Source organism: Myotis myotis, unplaced genomic scaffold, assembly GCF_014108235.1.
Source record: "Myotis myotis isolate mMyoMyo1 unplaced genomic scaffold, mMyoMyo1.p scaffold_m19_p_5, whole genome shotgun sequence".
NCBI lineage: Eukaryota > Metazoa > Chordata > Mammalia > Chiroptera > Vespertilionidae > Myotis > Myotis myotis.
The window spans coordinates 107527850-107550084 of NW_023416357.1; the positions used below are offsets into that span (position 1 = coordinate 107527850).

Below are 22235 nucleotides of genomic sequence, written 5' to 3' on the forward strand. Positions count from 1 at the left end.
ACCCCTCGGAATACAAGAAGAAAAAGGTTCTCATGTGTTTAATGTGTATAAAGGCGGGGAAAGGACAGTCCTGGATCCAACAGCAACATTCTGTACATACAGTGCGGGTGAGAGGGAAGGGAGGGGCCATAGAACCCACACGCAAACATGTACAAAAATAACTTACACAGCAGCCCCATCTGTAATGGCTCTCCACGCCCAGGGCTGGGGCACACTATAAAAACCAGGGCCAGGGGAGCTGACCAGAACGGGCCAAGGTGCTGGTGGGGGTCACGGGGGCACCAGTCCCAAGGGGGCGGGCCTACGAGGAGGCCTTGAGGCGGTTGGTGGCTGAGCGCGAGCTCAGCAGCTTGTCCACCATGGTGCGGGCGTATCGGAGCCGGCTGGCCAGCTCCTTGGAGCAGCCAAACTCCTCCAGGAGGCTCAGGCGGTACGTGCGGAAGTCCCGCTTCTCGTTGATGTAAGTCACGGCGGCCATCAGCGGGCACAGGATGAGCTTGGTGTGGTCCTAGGAGGAAGGAGAGGGACAGGTGGTGACCAGTGAATTGAAGGTCCAGCTGTGTATGTGGGGGGAGCAGAAGGAAGACAGCCCAGCTGGTTGGGGGCCCTCACCCCACTCCCTGCTGCCAAGGGCAGTTCCCACACCTCCCACTCCCCGCCCAACCCAAGCCCCCGGACAGGCACAGACCCCCACGCCCACTCCCGCGGCCCGGCTCACCTGGAAGAAGTTGATCTGCACACAGCCATTGCTGAGGTGCAGGATGATGGCACTGCGGGTGCGAAACCAGGTGCGCAGGTAGGGCAGCCGGGCCAGCTCGTCACCTTCCCGTGGTGTAATATTGGCCCCTGCCTTCAGCAAGTGCTCGCTCATGTAGTTCCGGAAATACTTAAGGAGGGTGATCTAGGGGAGTCAGAAGTCCAGAGTTGGAGCCCCATCTCGGCCCATCTCCCTCCCGGCAGCACGGGCCACACGGGCCGGCCAGCACCCACCTTCTTGACCAAGGAGCTGGGATGGGAATTCACGGTGAGGTAGGACTCTGTGCCGTCACGCTCTATGTACTGCAGGCTGTCTCCGTCGTTGTAGAGGATGAGGCGAGTCGAGTCATTGAAGAGCACCCCCACGCTGTTGTCACACAGTTGGTATCCTAGGGGTAGTGGGGGGAGACCTCAGAAAGGGGAGCAGGGAGCAGGGGGACACGGGGAGCTGGCACTGGAGGTCTGGGATGGAGCTAGGAGAGCTGGGAGAGGACCTAGCAGCCAAAAAAGGCAAGAGGCCGGAACAGGTGAAAGGGTCACAGGCCGTCTGGAGCCACCACCCATTCTGGAAGAAACCTACCAAGGCCGTACTTGTCCGAGTAGTCCACCCACTTGCTGACCCAGAAGATGGGGATGCAGGCGGGATCCTCGGCCTCCTCTGGACGGAAACAGACAGATGATCGGTCAGAACCAGGCTCTTACCCTCAGTGAGCAGCAAGCAAAACCCAGCCTCAGGAGCTTGCACTCTAGCCACAGGGACAGAGACGGACCAAAATAAGTGTGAACAGAATGTTTAAGTTGCTTCCATCATGGTGAGTCAGTGGCTGGCAGATTCTCTAGCTTTCTAGTTTTGAGTGATTCAAATATTGTGAGAAGACAATTCCAAATACATCAAAGTGTTATACACAGTCACCGCAATAACCCTTCTCTAATACAGAAATTCAATATGAAAACTTTAGAGTCTGCGGGATGAGAGGTGCTATAGATCATATAAAGCAGGCACAAGGGATGCCCAGTGCTAGGAGTGGTGCCAGGAAATGCTTGTGAGGGGCCACCAGAGCAGACATCTGAGAAACACGAGTGTGTGAGCCATGCAGAGCTGCAGGAAGAATGCTCCGGAAGTGACAGTGTGCACAAAGCTCTGAGGCTGGAGCACGTCCTGGTCTGTTATTTCAACCGTCTCTAAGGCCAACCAGGAATTCACTGAACAGAAGAAACTGCAGACAGGTGCCCAGGCCGCAGTGAGGTACTGGGAGATGGGAGGCAGAACCCACGAGTCAGAAAGGAAGGGCCAGACCATGGAGGGCCTTGGGCATCAGGCTAACTCATTAGGACTTTAATCTACAGGAAATGAGGGAACTGGACAGATTATGAGGACAGGGGCCTGGCCAAGGCCCACACTTTGCGGGCTGAGACTCCCTGGTCTCTCGCGATGCCTGGAGCAGCCTCGCCCCAGGCGGCTGCAGTGCCCACCTTGCCTGACCAGCCCCCGCTCCGAGGGCTTGGAGGCGTTGACGCTGTGCAGCTGCTGCAGCATATCCCCAAGGTGGCAGTCGACCGCCTCATTGGTCTCCCGGACCGCGGGCTCCTCTTTCTCTCGGGGCCGCTCAGGCATGGGGTTCTCCGTACCTAGGAGATGAGACGTGGTCATTAGCTGGCACCAAGCAGCAGGCTGGGAGGGTACGGGACCCTGTGCCCAAGCTGGTACTCTCTCCCCAGAGAAAATCCCTTTTAGCTGCTATTGATTGCTCTGGGTGAACCTAGTCAGTGTCAGGCTCTTAGAGTTCAGGCTCTCACAGGCACCTGGTGCTCATTAGTACCTCCAGCACCAGGCAAGCCCTTGAGGAAGGATCCACAGCCACACAGAGTCAGACACTCAGAATGACAAGTACCTTCAGCGTCCAGGCAAATGGGAGGGTCAGTAAATGGCAGACCAGCAGGATGAATTAAGCAGGCACTTAACAAAAATGTAAGCGACTGCCCACCCTAAAATGTGCTTTATTTACTTCTATGCCCAACAGCCTGGAAAGACCCACACTGAGACGGGACATTGGTCACATCTGAGTGGTGGAAGCATGGTTTTGTCTTAAGCTTCTCTGTTTAACCCTTTTCCCACCACCATATGCTTATTCCCCTCATGAAATACGAAACCCTTCTTTACAATATTTGCAAATCAGAGTTTTCCATTTTAAAAACGATGCTGTGGTAAAGACTTAAGTGTGAAATATTTCAGATTTGCCTTTAAAACTCTAGCCAAGCCGAAACCGGTTTGGCTCAGTGGATGGAGCGTCGGCCTGTGGACTGAAAGGTCCCAGGTTTGATTCCGGTCGAGGGCATGTGCCTTGGTTGCGGGCACATCCCCAGTGGGAGATGTGCAGGAAGCAGCTGATCGATGTTTCTCTTTCATCGATGTTTCTAACTCCCTATCTCTCTCCCTTCCTCTCTGTAAAAAATCAATAAAATATATTTTTAAAAAAACTCTAGCCAAAAAAAGGAGGAAGATGTGGAATAAATATAGGCAAATGTAACTGACTTTTGAAAATGGATGATGTAATACATGGGGGTTCATCATACAATTCTCTCTACTTTTTAAAAAATATATATTTATTGATTTCAGAGAGGAAGGAAGGAGAGAGAGAGAGAGAAACATCAGTGATGAGAGAGAATCATTGATAGGCTGCCTCCTGCAAGCCCCCCACTGGGGATCGAGCCCACAACCTGGGCATGTGCCCTTGACCAGTATTGAACCTGGGACCTTTCAGTTCGCAGGCCGATGTTCTATCCAAACCGGCTAGGGCCAGTTCTCTCTACTTGTGGGTAAGTTTGAAAATTTCCAGCATAACAAGTTTTTACAAAATGTTTTGTGTTCAAAAATTAAAGGCAAAAGATAAAAAAAGCAATCCCTAGCCTTGACCGGTTTGGCTCAGTGGAGCGCCGGCCTGCGGACTGAGGGGTCCCAGGTTCGATTCTGGTCAGGGGCATGTGCCTTGGTTGTGGTCACATCCCCAGTGGGGAGTGTGCAGGAGGCAGCTGATCGATGTTTCTAACTCTCTATTCCTCTCCCTTCCTCTCTGTGAAAAAAGCAATAAAATACACTTAAAAAAAAAAAAGCAATCCTTAAAATAACACTATTACATGATAGCCCAAAGAATAAAGGCCCATGAGTCCAGACTGACATAACTGAAAAAATAAATACATGGGAGAGAAGCACCAGCTCCTCCTTACAGAAGATTCCCATGAATGAATGTGGCCGGAGCCAGAAGAGAACCATCACGGTCAGAACACCATGGCAACAGCTGCCACAGGCAAGAGCGCCCAGGAGTGCTAGCGTCAGTGGGCGGAGCCTGAGGAGCAACAGTCTCAGGGAAGCCCTGGCAGGCGCGTTTTAATCATCAGAGAAAATGGTGCTGATGCAGAGAAGCCCTTCAGACCCACCAAGACCAAGTGATCAAGACCGACATCTGCCCTGGCCTGCGGGGCTCAGTGGTTGAGTGTTGACCCATGAACCAGGAGGCCAGCTTGGTCCCCAGTAGGGGGCATGCAGGAGGCAGATGGTCAATGTTTCTATCTCTCTAAAAAATCAATAAAAACATTTTAAAAAAAGAAGAAAGACTGATATCCCCAGTAAAAGAAATGTCAAAAAATTAACCCCAAGAGAAAAATAGATAATCCTTAAAATAACAGTATTAGGTTATAACCGAAACAAATGAACTTATACATTAAATTGGCATATATTAAATTGATGCTATATCCACACAGAGAAGAAAAGTATTTCAAGTGATCTTTTTTTTCACACTATATTATCTTTTTTTAAAAAAATATATTGATTTTTTACAGAGAGGAAGGGAAAAGGATAGAGAGTTAGAAACATCGATGAGCGAGAAACATCGATCGGCTGCCTCCTGCACGCCCCCTTGTGGGGATGTGCCTGCAGCAAGGTACATGCCCTTGACTGGAATCGAACCTGGGACCCTTGAGTCCGCAGGCCGACGCTCTATCCACTAAGCCAAACCGGTTAGGGCCACACTATATTATCTTTAGTGAAATATATTCCAAGGACAAATAGAACTACAAGAAAATAAAACATTCATTTAACAAAAGGAACTAGTTTATATATGTTTAAAAATGTATGTATATTAAAGTAGGGAGAGAAGATTTTCAGTTGAAAAGAAATACAAACATAAAATCAAAGAAGTAAAAACCCTAAAACATTATTTAGAATCACTTATAAATTACCAAAAGAAAAGCAGTAACTTCACAGTAGAGAAAAAGATTGCTATAAAACAAGATCATATCAACATTAAATTTCCTGAACCTGATAACTGCGCCATGTGCTGTGGTTTTGTAAAAGAATCTTTGTTTGGGGATATATACATTGAAGTATTACGTTGTAAAGACTAGAGTATATAACTCACAAACAGTTCAGAAGAAAGAGAGGGAGGGGAGGAAGAAAGAGTACTGATGAAGCAAATGTGAAAAAAATATGTGAATTGTGGGTCTGAGTAAAGTGGATATAGGAGATTTTGTCTCTTCTCACACCTTTTCCCAAGTTTGAAATATAACAAATAAAATGTTGAAAAAATGTGAATTGGGCCCCTAGCCGGTTTGGCTCAGAGGATAGAGTGTCTGTGGACCCATTCCATACCCTGGCCTACGCCCTGGTCAGGGCGTGTGAAGGAGGCAACCAATCAATGTGTTTCTCTCACATCGATATTTCTCTCTGTGTTTCCCTCTCTCTTTCAATCAATGGAAAAATATCCTCAGGTAAGGATTAACAAAAAGAAAAAAGAAAAAATGTGAATGGGAAATATCACCATAAACTCAAGCCCTGCCCCCCTCCCCCACATTAAGTATTTCCTAATTCTGTCCTCTGAGGAGACCTAGAAACAATAACCACCTAATCAGTGGCGTGTGGTTTGACAAGATGTCCATCGTTTTGAAGACAGACACACTGAAGTTTATAGGGCATAAAACGCTACGGTGCCTGCTATTGACTTCAGAGGAACAAAACAGGAGATGCAGCACACGTGGCTCACTCTTAGTGACAGGAACCTGCTGGGTGCTCAGGAGTCCACTGCCCTGAGTTCCATGTGGACATTTGAGGTTTCTCATATTTTTCTCAATGAACCATACAGGAGTGATGGCTAGAATTTTTCGAATAAGAATTTCTCAGGTGTGCCGCTAAGTCCACTCTGCTCTCTTTGGGCCTGACAGGTGTGATCAGCAGTGCAAGGTCCAGAGCCTGTCCTGCTGCACCCCACACTCTGGGCCACCCACCCACACACTGGAAGCCTAGGTTCTTTGCGAGGAGGGGCCTGTTGTCTGCCCAGGCCTTGTTTTACCTTTATTGAGGACTGAGAGAGGCTTCCGGCCGCTGGGGTCCAAGCTGCTGGGAGCAATGGAGAACCTGGGGGGGACGGTGAGGCAGGTGACGGGCAGTCGGGCGGGGATGTAGCCAGAGGTAAAGAACTCATCGCTGAGCAGCTCGTGGATGGTGGGGCGGGCGGTGGGGTCGCTCTGAAGCATCTTCTGAATGAGGGAGGCGGCCACGGGGTTGATGTGCTGGAGCAGAGACAGGGAGAGCCATAAGCCACGTGAGGAGCCCCGGTGCAGCACCGCGCCAGGACCTGCAGCCTGTTCCCCATGCAGCTCCGTCAGCGCTACAAACAATGCCAGTTCCCCCTGTCAGCTTTGCTGAGTTGACAAGCCGTGAGAATGGTTAGTCTCCCTTCCTCTCGAAACTCAAGATGGAGCCGAGGTCGATCTGTCCCTGAGTTTGCTCTTGCATGATTCCAGCTCTCCCCACTAGACGAGCACTCGAGAACACAGGCTTTGGGGTCAGAGACCTGGTGTAAGTCCCAGTTCTGCCCACAACACCAGCTGTGACGAGTATCTTCATCTATAACATGGGGGCACGGTGCCAAGCCTGGAGCCCCGGTGAGAAGGTTCCGTGGGCGATAACCCAGCATGGGTCAAATGCACAGTGACAGCTAGCATGAACTCCACACCCACTGAGTGCCAGGAAACTCCTCAGCACACCCTGCTATCCACCCAGTTAACCTTCACAGAACATGTGCGGGGGGAGACCTGTGACCACCATGCTCTTGCAGACGAGGAAACTGAGGCACAGAGGTTAAGTGCTAAGAAAACACAGTAAGTGGCAGAGCCAGCACCCACACAGGGGCAGTCTAGCAGCTCGAGGACCCACACTCTGAACCCTTCCATGCTGCGCCCATCTGACAGTTAACTGACCCTTTAGGACACTCTGTCTTCATGGGGACAGGGCTCTTGGCTGCACACAAGGCAAGAACACTAAACAGGAAAGCGGCCATGGGCCAGGTGCATTTTCACACCACGGTGGACTCAGTGATCCACGACTGTGAGCACCTGCTGTATGCGGGGCGCCGTGCGAGGTGCTGCGGAGGCAGCGGCTCCGCTCAGACAGGGCCACAGTTCAGAAGGGCCAGGCCACTGGCCCATCCGCATCAAGTCCACTGCCGAAGCTTATGCAGCACGTCTCCTTCTGCCTCCTACTGCCTTCCCATCTTTTTGGTGTTTGTTTTTCCTCTGAAATCTACAAACTCCCTTCCCCTGGAAAAAATGCTTTTGTGCACAGATGTTCCGTTCTGGATGCAGTTTCAGACACGGACCCTCGAAGGCTCTGAGGCTAGCTGAGGTGTGGAGTGGACCTCTCTCTGTGTCCCCAGCTTCTAGCCGGGCTCAGTAAATAGCTTTGGGGGCGAGGGGGTAACAAAACATAATCAAGTTCAACTCCAAGTGCTTTTAGTCACCTTGGGAATACTGTACTCATTCTTCTTGATCCGGAGGTAGGTCTCTTTTAGGCAAGATGTCTCAAAAGGTGGTTTGCCCACTAGCAAGGTATACCTGTAAGCACAAGGTGGAATTTGGCTCAGTTCTCAGCCAAAACAGATGCAGAAGGAATCAGCTCAGGGCCAGAGCGAAGGCCAGGCATCCTCTGGACACTCACTCTGTCCCTGAGGACAGTTTCCACGCCCACGGAGCAGCCCAGAAACCAGAGAGAGCCCGCAGTAGATTAGAGGTGATGAGAACAGGATTCTTGTGGGCCAGAGATTTTTCAGCAAAAGTCCGCAGTGTTCTAGGGTACCAGAGGCCGCCAGCTGATACAGAACAAGTCAAGAAGGGGGCTGCCGCGCCTGCAGAGGCAGCTCTGTGTTTAATAGTTCTGTACTTAAAGCCTGAAGTTTCCATTTGAAATAGCTCCACTGAAAAAAAGTATGAAGGCGGCCATTGCCACAACTCATTTCTGACTCCGGTCCCCAGGCCAACAAAGTCACACCTGAAAAGGTGCTTTCCTACCACTCAGCTCCAATGGCCTTGGCCCACGTCCTCGCACCCAATGCTGCTTTCTAGATCAGTGGTTCTAAAACTTTTGTGCATGAGATCAGCCAAGGACTCGGTTAAAATCTGGATTCTGATTCGGGTTCTCCATTTTGAACAGGTTTCTAAGTGATGGTGTTGCTGGTCTGTGGGCCACACTTTGAGCAGCAAGGGGCCCGGCTGCAGGAATGCTACAGCCTATACCAGTGTCAAGAGGAGATGCGGAATTAGGCTGTTTTGGGGTAGTCTGCCCTGGGAGCAGCCTTTTCATAGGCAGATCCGTTCACAGGTGGGATTTCCAAAAGAGCCCCTGCTGAGGCCAGGGGGTCCCCCAACTTACATAATGCACCCAATGGACCACACATCCACCTCGAAACTGTGCCCTTTCTTGCTCAGCACCTCAGGAGCTATGTAATTAGGAGTTCCGCACAGGGTCTTCTTCCTTTCCCCGTCATATTCGACCTTGGTTGCCAGTCCAAAATCCCCTGGGACAGAGGGAGGAAGGGGCGGTCCTCAGATGCTAGCCTGTCATCCGTCAACACAGACTACTGCCTTTATGGATCCTGTTGGACCCCCGAGAACCAGGGTCATCTGAGCCCTCAAGCTCTCCTCCTTGTATGCAGCACGGCCTCCCCAGGAATCGCCCCACCATGCTGGCCCAAGCAGGGGGCCTCTCAATGACCCTCCTAACCCCTCCTCTTAGAAAGGAGGGCTAAGCTTCTAAAAAGGAACTGACAGGGGTAGAGAAACTAAGGGATCAAGCAAGTAAACTTCAAGACTGCTACTAGGCAAGCTTGTGAGGAATAGGGAGGGATTGGGACTGTGGCCAACCAGAGGGAGTTTTAAGGGAACAGTTCCTTTTTAGCCCAGCAAAGAGCTGCCCTGAGGGAATGCTGTCCTTGTAATGCTGGAGTTTTCAATTGTTTAAAAAGAGCTGCAGTGCTGGCCAGTGTGGCTCAGTTGGTTGAGCATCATCCTGAGCACCAAAAGGTTACTGGTTTGATTCCCAGCCAGGGCACATGCCCCACCTGCGGGCTGTCCTGGTCGGTGTCTCACAGCCAATCGATGTCTCACAATCGATGTTGATGCTTCCCTCTTTCTCCTCCTCTCCCTTACTCTCTAAAAATCAATTTAAAATCTTTAAAATAAATAAATGAAATAAAAGGAGCGCTAATTCAAAACTTGTATGTTCAGCCTACCAATTTTAAAAATGGAAAAATCATTTAAATTCTTTTTTAAAAAAATATTGTCAGAAATAACAAGTGTTAGAGAGAAATGGAGAAAAGGGAATCCTCATACACTGCTGGTGGGAACATAACTTGGTACAGCCACTATGGAAAACAGTTTGGAAGTTCCTCAAAAAATGAATAGAGCTACCAGATGGCCCAGAAATCCTCTTCTGGGTATCTACCCCCAAATTTTGAAAGCACTTTAAAAATATATATATTTTTTTATTGATTTCAGATAGGAAGGGAGGGGGAGAGATAAACATCAACAATGAGAGAGAATCATTGATCTGCTGTCTCCTGCATGACCATTACTGGGATGGAGCCTGCAACCCAGGCATGTGTCCTGACCAGGAATCCAACCGTGACCTCCTGGTTCATAGGTTGACACAAACCACTGCACCACACAGGCGGGGCAAAACCACTTATTTTTCCATGACATGGAAACAACTTAAGTGTCCTTCGATGTATAACTGAAAGAAGATGTGGTACATATATACAATGGAATACTACTCAGGCATAAAAAAGGATGGAATACTGTCATCTGAGACCATATGGATGAATCCTGAGAGTCTCTTGTTAAGTAAAATAAGTCGGACAGAAAAGGACAAGAACCATGATTTCACTCACAGGTGGGATACAAAACAGAAAGCAACAAACAAGCAAAACAAACTCATAGACACAGACAACAGTGTGGTGGTTACCAGAGGGGACGAGGAATGGGGGGAGGATGAAGAGTAAGGGGGTCAGATATATGAAGGAGACTGGACTCTGGGTGGTGAGTACACTGCACTATACAGATGATGTACACGGAAACTTACAGGGGTGATCAACAGCCCAGCCTTCCCACCTTCCTCCTCCCTCCCCGCTCCCAGGCGCCTCTCTGTCCCCTGCAGGCCCAGCACCTCACCTATTTTCACCTCCAGGTCCTCGTTCAGGAAGAGGTTGCCTAGCTTGAGGTCCCGGTGAATGACCCGGTTTCGGTGCAGGTACTGGCAGCCAAGGACCACCTGCCGCAGATAGTAGCGAGCCTCGGGCTCCGTCAGTGCTTTCCTCCGTTTGTGCAGTTCCAGGAGAGACTGGGGGCGGGGGGGGGGGGGTGAGGAAAGGGAGGAGGAGGAATGGGGGGTCGGTACTGAGGTCCAGGTGAAGGCGGTATCATTAGGTAAAGGCAGCCCCGGACACCCCCACCCCCGCCATTTCTTTTCCAGAACAGCTAGGATCTGGGCTCTCCCGTAAACCTGGCCGCACCGTTCATAGCACCCCCTCTCCTACCAGCTCCCTCCCAAGCCCCTGATGGGACCCCTCTCTCTAGTCTCAGAGTCCCCAGTCACCCCCTTCCCGGTCTTTCCGCAGCAGCAGGTCCCTTTCCCGAACCTCCTCCTACCGCCCTCTCCCAGACACAAGCCCAATCCGGAAGCTCCAGGGCAATGGCACCCATTCCCCCGGGCTCCACCCTTAGCAACTCCGGAAGCCCTAGCGTCCATTACCAGGGCTCCCCCCACCCCCACCCCCGCAACACCCCGCGTCCAGGAGCCAACTTCTCTGGCAGCAACAAGACTCGGGCTCCATTTAACCGAACCCCCTCCTCCAGTAGCTCCAAGCTCTGCCCAGGAGCTTTTCCACCGCCAGCTCGAGGTTCCCAGCGCCTCCTCCCCAGCGCCTCTCCTGCAGCTCCGGGTGCGGGCGCTCCACCCCGGCCCCGGGCAGCTCCAGCCTCCCAACAGGGACACTCACTCTCCGGCGGCAGAGCTCCAACACCACGAACACGAAGTCGTTGTCCTCGAAGAAGCCGTGGAAGCCGACGACATGCTGGTGGGCGAGGCTGCGGTGAATGGATATCTCCATGGACATCTTCTCCTTCTGGTGCGGCTTGAGCAGCAGCGACTTGGGCACGATCTTGCCCGCGAACACCTCCTTAGTGTCCGCGTCCGAGATCTCGAAGCACTTGGCAAAGCCGCCCTTCCCCAGAAAGCGGCCCCGCAGATAGCGCCGCCGGCTGCGTGGGTCCACTAGGACCTCCGGGATCTCTTTCCCCGGCGGGGCGGCCGCTGGAGCCCCCGGAGCTGCAACGCCGGGGCCGCCGGCTCTCCCTGGGTCGGCCGGTGCCCGCGCCAGCTTCCCTGCAGCCGCCGCCGCACTCATGCTCCCGGACTCCCCGAGCCGATCTAGCAGGGTCTGGGCAGAGGCTGACACCGCTCGGCTCCTCCTCGAATTCAAACGCGGCGCCGGGAACGTTACAAAGGTCTACGCGCCGCTGATTGGCCGCGGGGATTTAAAATCCAAACCCGCCCGCCGCGCGGCACTCTGGGTGCGCTCGGCCCCGCAGCCGCCTTTAAACAGCACAGCCCGAGCGGCGGGGAATTGGGGGGCGGGGAGGGGAAGAAAGGGTGTGTTGATTGACAGGGAGTCCGGGACGGTAGGCACGTGGGATGCCTGGGCCATAACCGAGCAGGAGTTCTGGGTTTCTCCCTCTCCGAAGCCCGGGAAGTACCTCCTCCAGGAAGCTTTCCTTAAACCTTCCTCCACCCCCACCCGTCTTCTAGAATATAAACTCCGAATAGAGACCCGAGAGCGAGCGTGGGAGAGCCTTAGAACCTGCCTCCCATGCCATCAATTTTCTTCCGAGCCACCCCCAATGAACTAAAATCCAAAACAGGATGCTTGCCATAAATTTGCATCTTCATGTCAAGGTCCCTACTCCTCTCCAAGTAACAGCTGTTTCTGTGACCCTGGCTTACAGAACAAGCTACTCAACCTACGGTCCAGGGACCACCATTACCATCACCTGGCAGCTTGTTAGACAACTTTTCAGGCCCGCTGCAGACCTCCTGAGTACAACTGCCAGGTGATTCCTACACATACTTAAGTTTGAGAAGCTCCATACCAGAGCCCCCCAGTGCACAAGCACGTGTGGCCTGCTCACTGCTGTGCTTCCCAGTGCCTAAAAGAGTAGACCTTCAGTGTTCGGTCAGAGGGAGGGATGGCTGGTTGGCAGACTGCCTGGCAAACTGACAGGCCAATGCCAACTCTGGCCCGCAGGTGTTTTGTTTGGCCCCACTTTATTTTTTTTTAGCCCCCCCCTCCCCATTTTAACATTTGGATTTATTTAAAGCACTTAAAAATCAAGAGAGCGCTCACAAAATTCAGACCCATGGCTTTTCCTGAAAAACAAAAACAAAACTAGCAGCTCTGGCAACTCTATGCCTGCACGATTTCCCATTCTGCCAAAGTTCCCAGCTCCCCACCTGCCACCTTTGACCATTTGCCTATCTTGCTACTGTAGATATCTGAATGGCAACCCTGGAGTGGCAAAATAGCCAAGTTAGAAGCCCTTTCTCTGTGCCCTGTCACCCTTCTGTGTCTCTGCTAGAGCCCAGCAAAAATCAGCCACATTGTAAGGACTCTTCACCTGCCTCCCAAAAAACTGCGCGGCAACGATGATGTCCTTCCTACCCCATGTCCCGAGCTCCCAGTGCAATGCCTGTAAAAGGGAGGGCAAATGTTTGCTAATGAAAGGGAGTGGCTTGTTTTTTAAATTAAGTCTTTTTTTAATCTCTGTGGTGTATAGTCTTCTATTTTCTTTTTATTGAAGTTAACTCTACATACAGAAAGAGAATACATATCATAATTACACAGCTCAGTGAATTTTCACAAATTAAACACCCCATGTAAACAGCACCCAGACTGAGAGAACGCTACCGATCCCTCAGATATCCCCCTTGTGTCTTGTGTAGGGGGTCCCCAAGACCACCCCCCAGTTCAGTGATTCACTAGGAAACTCACTCAGAAGACAGCCCTACTTATGGCCACATATGATGTAACAGAGAAAGGCTGTGAAGCAGAACCAGCTGGGGGAAGGGCGCACAGGCAAAGTGGGAAGGAAACCAGGCGCAAGCTTCCCCGAGTCCTCTCCCAGGGAAGGGGCACAGGACACACCGCGTTCCTCCAGCCATGCACTGTGACCACACCAGCAGAATGGGAGCTGGTTAGGGACTCGGTGCCAGGACTTTCACTGGGGCGGGCTGCATAGGCACCCTCCGCCTAGCAGACACCGAATTCCAGATTCCCACAGGGAAAGCAGGTATTCCGCAAAAGCACATCGTTTGTACACACAGTTTGGGCACAGGGAGTCACTCATCGTTTAGTGAATGATGAGAAGCCTCCTCAAGTCCAAGTTCCCAGTCGCCAGTCAAGGGCCAACCTTGCCAACAGGCCTTTGCAAGGCGAGCAGTCTCGGGCTGCTTTATTAACTCATTTCTACACAGTTGATCCTTGGCCCTGGGGCAAGGCTTCTTTGCAGCAAAGTTATTATCTGTAGGACCCACACAGGGGAGACCAATCTGCAGGACCGACCTCTGCTATACCTATTAGGGGGTCCTGGATTTAGCCGTTAAAATAAAATAACTCCCAGTAACCAGAAAAGTCTATCTTAGAAAGCCAAATGGCCTCCTCCTTAGTTCCTGTCTGGCACATTTTTACCTGGCCCAAGGCATCAACTCAGGTACAGCACAGTTGTGGCCTGTAAGTTCAAGCTCACCTGAAGCCTCCAGGGCCGAGCCATTGCGGTGATGGGCACAAAGCACAACCCCAGAGGGGCCATGTGGCCCCCTGAAAGTGAGTTTATGATGTTAGGGTACACCAAGAAGGACAGACATTAATCAGAAGTTAATAGCACCCCCAATGTAGGTAGCTCCCACCATGGGACCTCCTGACCTAGAGTTCCCAGGCCAGTATGAAAAATTCGTCCAGCCAAACTGGTTTGGCTCAGTGGATAGAGCATCGGCCTGCGGACTCAAGGGTCCCGGGTTCGATTCCGGTCAAGGGCATGTACCCTGGTTGCGGGCACATCCCCAGTGGGGGGCGTGCAGGAGGCAGCTGATCGATCTCTCTCATGGATATTTCTAACTCTCTATCCCTCTCCCTTCTTCTCTGTAAAAAATCAATAAAATATATTAAAAAAAAAAAATTCGTCCAGCCTAGCCAGTGTGGCTCAGTGGTTGAGAATCGACCCATAAACCGAGGTCATGCGCCCTGACTGTGGGCTTGATCCCCAGTAGGGGAAGTGCATGAGGCAGCTGATTGGTGTTTGTCTCTCTTCAATGTTTCTCTCTTCCTATCCCTTCTTCTCTTCTTAAAATCAATTAAAAACATATTAAAAATTTTTTGTTCAGTTCTTGGTTTTCCGGGGATTGCCTGAAGGCTGCATGGATGGAGTCCGTTCCCGTGTTTCATGTCCATGGTACCAGTTTATCCACCTCAGGAGTGTGGACAGCACTTGAAGGTGTTCTGATGGAGAGCGCAGGGGCCTCCTCTGTGGTCACAGTCAGTGCTGCCAGGTGCAGCCACAGACCCAGCAGTCTGAACGCAGAGCCCACTCGGTGCCTGGGAGGAAGCACTGGAAAGCTTCCAGGGAGACAGAAAGCTTCCAGTAATAGTTCTGACAAACAAAGATCAGAATGCTCTTCCCATCCCCAAGGCTCCCGGGTGCTAGGTTTCTGCTTTTTCTCCACTGTTACAAAATCAGCAGGCCACACCAATCAGCAATCCTAACTTTACATATATCCTTTTCTTTAAAAAATACTTTTATTTCAGAGAGGAAGGGAGAGTGAGAGAGAGAATATTGATCGGTTGCCTCCTGCATGCGCCCTGACCTGGAATCAAACTGTGACCTATAGATTCATAGGTCGATGCTCAACCACTGAGCCAGGCTGGCCGGGCTCTTTTCTTTTTTTGATGCTTCTTCAAACTTTTCTTTTTAATTTTACAATGCACACAGACATTACTCCATGCAACAGATGAAAATGTGCTACTGACACATAGAGGGCTGCAGTTGGATAGCAAGAATGACACCTAGAGCAAAGTCTAAGCATAAGGTTAAAGCCCTGTGCTTAGCAAATGCCTGACAGGGGACTACACGAGAGGAATGTCTTCAAAGCTCCTTTGTGGGGCCTTACAGCCACCCCTGAGTTCCCTTGGGTGGAAGGGGTCCTGTAAACTTTTTTGTATCCACATAACCTCCCTCCTCACCCCCCGCCCCAATTTCTGTCTGGCTTTCTTCACCTCATCCTCTACCCTAAGCAAACCCTCAAATTCTCTTAGCTCCTCAGGGCTCAAATGCATGTCCATGTAGGGCCTCTTTGTATTCCCTGAGGTACTGAGCCAGCCTCTTGTTCCTTTTCCTTTTGGCTTTTCTGGGTACATCATCCCCAGTTGGGTGCATCATCCCCAGTTGGGTGCTTTCCTGCAGCCCTTGGTTCAATGGCTGGTTCTCCTTTTGGTTTTTCATGACTGGCTCTCCCTAGCTCCCTGGCTCTCTGGCTCTCCCTGACTCCCCCTGGCTCCCCCTGGCTCCCCCTGGCTCTCCCTGACTCCCCCTGGCTCTCCCTGACTCCCCCTGGCTCTCCCTAGCTCCCTGGCTCCTCCTGGCTCCTCCTGGCTCTCTGGCTCCCCCTGGCTCTCACTTCTCCTCTAGTACTTCCTCCTGTCTTGTCTGTCCCTTGTTCTTCTCTTTCCCTCATTTCCTAACTTTTCCTTGTCTTCCCGCGTAGGAGCTCCTTCTGGCTTTGCAGCATTGAGGGGCTCTTCGTTGTCCAGCTCCCCTTGATTCTCAGGCATCCCTTCACTTTCACTGTAGAGCTTTTTCCTGTTGAGATGTCCCCTCCTTTTCCTGTCCTGTGGGAATTCTGGACAGGTTCCTTCTTTGCTAGTGCAGCCATGTGCTGAGAACAAAGACACACGGACCTTTTCCCCCCATGCCAATTCCTTCTCACTCACTCGTGTTCCTCAGGCAGCGACGAGGCCTTCGCACTGACCTGAAAGAACCTGAGAAACCATTCAGAGTTCTCAGCTCAGGGTCTGACCACAACCAAGGAGCTACATTTGTTCAATCACCTTATTCTCAACCAGTCCTTTCACCTGGAAGGATTGTACAAAAGAGGCATAAAAGCATTTAGCCAGAAAGACATGTTCAGGAGCTGGTCAGGCTATGTGAAGGCTGAGCTGTCTTCCCCAGATTCCTATGCTGAGCCCGGACCCCCACCACCTCAGAACATGACCTTAAAGAGGTGATCAAGGTAAAATGGGGGCATTCGGGTGGGCCCTAATCCAATATGACAGGTGTCCTTATGATAGGAGATTAGGACATAGGCAAGACAGAGTGGTGACCATGTGAAGATACAGCAAGAAGGTGGCCCTCTGCAAGCCAAGTAGAGAGGCCTCAGTAGAAACCAACCCTGCCAACAGCTTGATCTTGGACTTCTAACTTCCTGAGCTGTGAGGAAGTAAATCTCTGTTGTTTAAGCCACCCTCTCTGTGGTATTCAATGGCAGCCCTTGCAGATTAATAGAGGATGAAACTCTGAATTTTCAAAAATTTCAAAATGGGTCTACATAACCTCCTACCCTTTATCCACAGAGTAGCCTAGAAAAGATCAATCCCTTTCTGACACAGCTATGTATGAATCATCACCCTGCCTTCCTAAGGTGTCTGTGCCGGGGGCAGTGGGAAGGCAGAGTCAGGCTATCAACCCATTGTGGCAAGTTGCAGCAATCCAGAAAGCTGAACAGTGCAATAACCCCAAAGGAGGCCCAGAAGCTGATCTGTCAAAAGCAGACAGAGGGGTCACAGTCCCTGTAATGTGTCCTCCAACTGGCAGCTTTCGGCCAGGATCACAAGTTAGGATGCAATTAGCCACTGGTCAGAGATAAAGAGCTGATCAGCAGCTTGATTTTAGATGATCCCATCAGAGATCAGGCCCTTTTCTATGGCATTTGTATGTGATCCAAATTGCCCAGCCAGCATCTGCGACACACATTTTCATAATTCAGAGCTCCACAGAGGGGATCCTGAGTCTCCAGTGGTCCCAAGGCCTATGACTGCTTTCAGTCCAGCACAGCTCCCACTGAGGCTGGAAAGGCACAAGCAGCCAGTCTGAGTTTTCAGCTTCTTGTCGGGTGCCAGCAATCAGGATCAGTGAATTTGGGATTCCGAATGAGCCAGCTGCTTTTCTTCAACAGCAGCAAAGGTATGCTGCAGTGCCAGGTAGTCCAAATCCAAGTGACAAGCACAGCTTCCTTCTTATCTTTTTTTTAAAAAAATATGCTTTTTATTGATTTTAGAGAAGAAGGGATTGATGAGAAACACATCTATTGGTTGCCTCCGGCATGCCCCCTACTGGGGATCGAGCCTACAACCAGGCATGTGCCCTGACTGGGAATTGAACTGGTAACCTCTTGGTTCATGGGTCCATGCTCAACCACTGAGCCAAACCAGCTGGGCGCTTCCTTTTTATCTTGTCCGTCTTAGAGTCCAAACTGACCCACTCAAAAATATGCACATCAAACTGGGCAGTCATCAGCCAATCTGGGTCAGACATTTGATTTCAGCAAAGGCTCATTATCAATTTAACTGCGTTTTCAGTTTCCAAATGTGCATTTCCACCCAGAGATTGCCTCTCTGTTCCTGTTGTCTCCCGCTTTCCAGAGGCGCCAACAGACCAAGTCATAGCAACAATCATCAGTTATGGAGATTTGTTCTGGTTTCAATACCCAAAGAATTTAAATTCTAACTTGCTGCTGGCAAAAAGCAAGAAAGTTGTATACCACCACCACCTTCTTAATTTAATTGCAACTTTCTTTGATTGGGATGATTCCTCTAGCATTTATGAAATTATAAGCATATAACATTTCAAATCAACTTTGTCATATATCAAGATACAACAGCAACAAAAATACAAAACCATGTTTTAAAATTTTTTCCCTTTTTTCTCATGGCAAATTTATTCAAACCCCTAGCAGAAAATTCAGCATTTACAGGGCTTCCATTTGAGGCCTGCAACATTAACTCCTTCTGTTACACAGACCCTGTCCAGTAACAAACCCCAAGGGTAGCTATCCACTCTCCTAAGGTCAGTTTTTGTTTTGTTTTTTTTAAATATTTTTTTTAATTGAATTCAGAGAGGAAAGGAGAGAGAGGTAGAAACATCAATGATGAGAATCATTGATCAGCTGCCTCCTACACACCCCACACTGGGGATCAAGCCTGATCCTTCACATGTGCCCTGACCTCCTGGTTCATAGGTTGAAGCTCAACCACTGAGCCACAGTGCCCGGGCAGGTCAGAGCTTTAAGCAATGTACTCAACCGATAAAAATATGTTAGAATGTTTTTCATTCATACATTTAAAGGCCACTGAACACCCACTGCATGCCTGTTTTATTTGTTCCATTTAGAAACACTAAAAAAAAATGAAGCATTGAAGAAACTTCCTTTAATTCCTTTTCAATCTTTAACAGCTGTTTTCATTTCCCTTCTAATCCCTGTCAACATGGAGTTTCAATTTCATATAGGTGCAGTGATGCCCTGTTAATACAATCTATCTGCATAGTGTCAGTAAAAATACTGTAACAGTGAGCCCTTACTGAGCACCTACTATATGCCACTCATGGGGCTAGAAGCTTTACAGAAGTGACCCTGTTCAACCTTCACCAAGACCCCAGGAGAGAAGCATTATTATACCCATTTGAAGATGAGGAAAGGAGGACTTCTGGATTAAGTTACTCACCCAGGATCACACAGACACCAGGTGACAGAGCCTGAATTCCAACCCGACCCTGCTGACTCCAAAGCACATCTGCTGTCCACTGGCTCTCTGCACACTGCCTCCTTGGGCCTTGTCTGGCAAGCCCCAAACCCCAGACTCATTTGTTCACTCGCTCATTCCTTCCCCCAAAAAACAATGATATATTAGTTAAACTGATGGACTGCCCAGCCGGCACTGAGCGTCGACCTAGGAACCAGGAGGTCGCCATGCGATTCCCGGTCAGGGCACATGCCAGGGTTGCAGGCTCAATCCCCAGTGTGGGGTGTGCAGGAGGCAGCCGATCAATGGTTCTCTCTCATCATTGATGTTTCTAGCTCTCTCCTTCTCCCTTCCTCTCTGAAATCAATAAAACTATATTTTTTAAAAATAAAATAAACTCATGTGCCGGAAGCTGGTCCATCCTTGCTGCTTGACACAGTCGCTGCAGGAAAGAAACATCTGCACAGCATATGTTTCAAGGGACCTGGCGTATATAGCATACTGTTCTTAATATGTTTGCTCCCCTTAGCGCTATGTGTTTTAACCAAGGTCACCTCTCAGAGAAAGGTTGTTTCCCCAGATAGGGATTTTTCCCTGAAGTTAGGGAGGGGATAAAACCCCTTAACTAAGTGCCAGGCGGGTAGTTAATCACTTTAACTACAAACAATCCCGCTTACGCTACATAATCTTTACTCCCTGGAATGGAGATAAGAAACGCCCTAACCTTTGCAATAGAAATTGACAGGATTAAAATCAACTAGTATAAATACAGATGTAACAAGACAATAAACACCAGAACTTGGCTGGAGATCCAGACCAGAACTTGGCTGGAGATCCTGGCTAGAGATCCTGGCTAGGCTGCTGATCAACTGAACGCTGTCTCCGTGTCATTCCTTCTTTGCCGACTCCGTCCACACCTTTGGGGACCCCTGGACCTGCTGGGGTTGGACCCCAGCAATGACCCTCAAGAAAGGACCCTCAGGCCTCCATCACAGACCTCTAGTTTGTTTCCTTGGCTCCCCCCCGGCCTCCACCCCCACACTAAGCTGTAAGATCCCTATGGGCAGAGCCTGGCTCCATCTTATTCTCCACTGTATCCCCAGGACCTAGGGCAGTGCCTGGAAGTCAGCAGTGGCTCAGTAATAAATGAGTGATGAAGCATGATGCTGGGCCCATCTTCCTTGCCCTAAAGAGCAGCAAGTGTATGTTCTACAAAAGCACCCCCCTCCCTGGGGGCTCGAGAAGTGCTTCAGTCATCAGGGACTTATGGGAGCTGGTCCAAGCTGGCAGCACATTTTGCTAACACCTGTTTTGAAATAGCGAGGCATCTGGACACATTGTCCCAACACTGCCAGTGCATTTCAGGGGACTTGCAGCTCCACAGAAGCTATCCCAGATCAGCCAGCTAGATCTGACCACCATGGCAACCATCCAGGTCTGTGAGATGCCAATCTGTCCTGGAGGTTAGCTGAGGGCGAGTCAGAACACGGCTGGGGCTCCGTGTTCTGGATGCCTGTGGGCTCTCACCAGCCAGATCAAGATGCAAAGAAAGGCCTCCCTTGTCAACAAGATCTCTCCTTTATGCAAAGAAACTCCCAAGGATGTGTTAAATAGGAGCAATGTTTGTCTGATTTATCTCAAGTCTGCCATTACTGAAATGGGTTCGGAGTGACTAAGAAAGGAACTGTGGCCTCAGGCTCTGAGTGAAATGGCTCATGCAGAAGTGATTAATTCAGAAGCCACCACAGATCCCAACCAACTACAAGGGCCCCATGCAGTCATGTAGAACAGAATCTGTCAACAGAAGGCTCACAAGTCAACCAGTCAACCTTGTTCTCTGCACCAGGGGTCCTGCAATGTGACTTAATCTGGCTTAGGGGGAAGCTAGCGAGAAGGATTCACATCCCAGTAATTGCCCCATTAAGTATGTGCTGGATACTGCCACCTCAGGAGCTCATGGCTAGTGTGGACTCAGACAATAACACAGGTACATAACTAGAATTCTACCTAGACCTTGACAAGGACCCCGCCATCGATACTACAGGTCCATAAAGAAGCAGTTCCAAGCACAGGAGCATCCTCCAAAAGACTCTTCATTGAATATTCTACTTTGGACAAGCTACATCCTCTCTGTGCCCCCTAATCTAGGCCCAGGCACCACTCAGTAGGTACCTCCAACCCCCAAGACAAAGGGTGCTGAGATTGGGCAGGGGTAAGGGTAGGCAGGGAGAAAGAAAAAGTGAAGACATCCAGAGAAAAGGAAAAGGCTTGACCTGGACATCTGATGGTTTTTCCTGTTTGGCACCCATTCTTCCCTCTTCTGGTAATATCACCCCGCCCCCCCCAATACCACTACCAGCCCCCAACTCTCAGTCCACATGGGTATGTGCCCCAGGCCTACCCGATCAGTGTATTCTATCTTCCTGGCCACAATGGTTCCTTGAGGCTGGATACCTCCCTGTTTGGGACCAATGACAGCCAGGTCCAAGGGTTTTGTCAGGGAAGAGGAGCTCTTTCTACCAATAATGAGCTATGGGGTCACTCATGAAGCCTGAGGAGGAAGTCAATTCAAAGGAAAGCAGCATAGAGAGCTGAAGAGAGACAGGTCCCTGACGATGCTGTTGTGAGTTCTAGGATCCAGCCTGACACCCAATCTAATCCTGACCTTATAAGCTAATGAGCCATTAATTCCCCCTGCCCTAAGCCAACTGGAAAGAGTCCCAACCAAGGGCTCTCCCATCTGCCCGCTCTAGTGGGAGATTGAGAAGACAAAGATACTTCCTTCTCTGGGATGGTGAAGGTAATTGTCTGATGACAGGTTGTCCCTGGGGGAGAGCCTCCACGGAGACAGAGTGCAGCTGGCCTTTCCCAGTCCACACACTTACAGCCATCAATACACTTTCAAACAGTATCAGTCCATGCAGACTGGTTTTGCTGTAGTTGGTGTTTCCGTCTTTTCAGCACCTTGTTTTGTTAGTGGGTTATGCTATTCTCCACCATGAAGGGATGAAGGAAAGGCCATGACCCACATCAGATTTATTATAGTGCTGTACACCCTTGGCCACAGTGAGTGATCAAAGAGTGCATGGGACTCACAATAAACCACTGAGAATCTTTCTCTTGGATTTTCCAAATTAGAACCAGAGGGAAGAAACCTTTATTTCAAGGTCATCAAGCTGGGAGGATGTCAATCTGGAGATGTCAGCTGCCGCCTGCCCCAATGCATGGAGAAAGCCCACTTGCAGTGAGAGAAAAGGAAGCCAAGACACAGCCTGGGAGAGCTCGCTTTCTGTCTCCCAGTGTCCTCAGTGT

At 50.2% G+C, this 22235-nt stretch overlaps 1 protein-coding gene and 1 pseudogene across 1 annotated transcript; both read right to left on the reverse strand.

Moving 5' to 3' along the window:
- Positions 1–22: 22 nt before the first annotated feature.
- Positions 23–14214, reverse strand: PLK1 (polo like kinase 1). Its single transcript, XM_036309572.1, has 10 exons — positions 11079–14214; positions 10252–10420; positions 8456–8600; positions 7548–7641; positions 6099–6318; positions 2230–2385; positions 1337–1414; positions 991–1145; positions 719–901; positions 23–508 (listed from the first exon to the last, which is right to left on the reverse strand). The coding sequence occupies exons 1-10, from the start codon at positions 11484–11486 to the stop codon at positions 302–304; spliced, it is 1815 nt and encodes a 604-aa protein (XP_036165465.1). The 5' UTR covers positions 11487–14214; the 3' UTR covers positions 23–301.
- A 32-nt stretch (positions 14215–14246) lies between these two features.
- On the reverse strand, positions 14247–17697 carry LOC118656588 (annotated as a pseudogene).
- Between the last annotated feature and the right edge of the window lie 4538 nt (positions 17698–22235).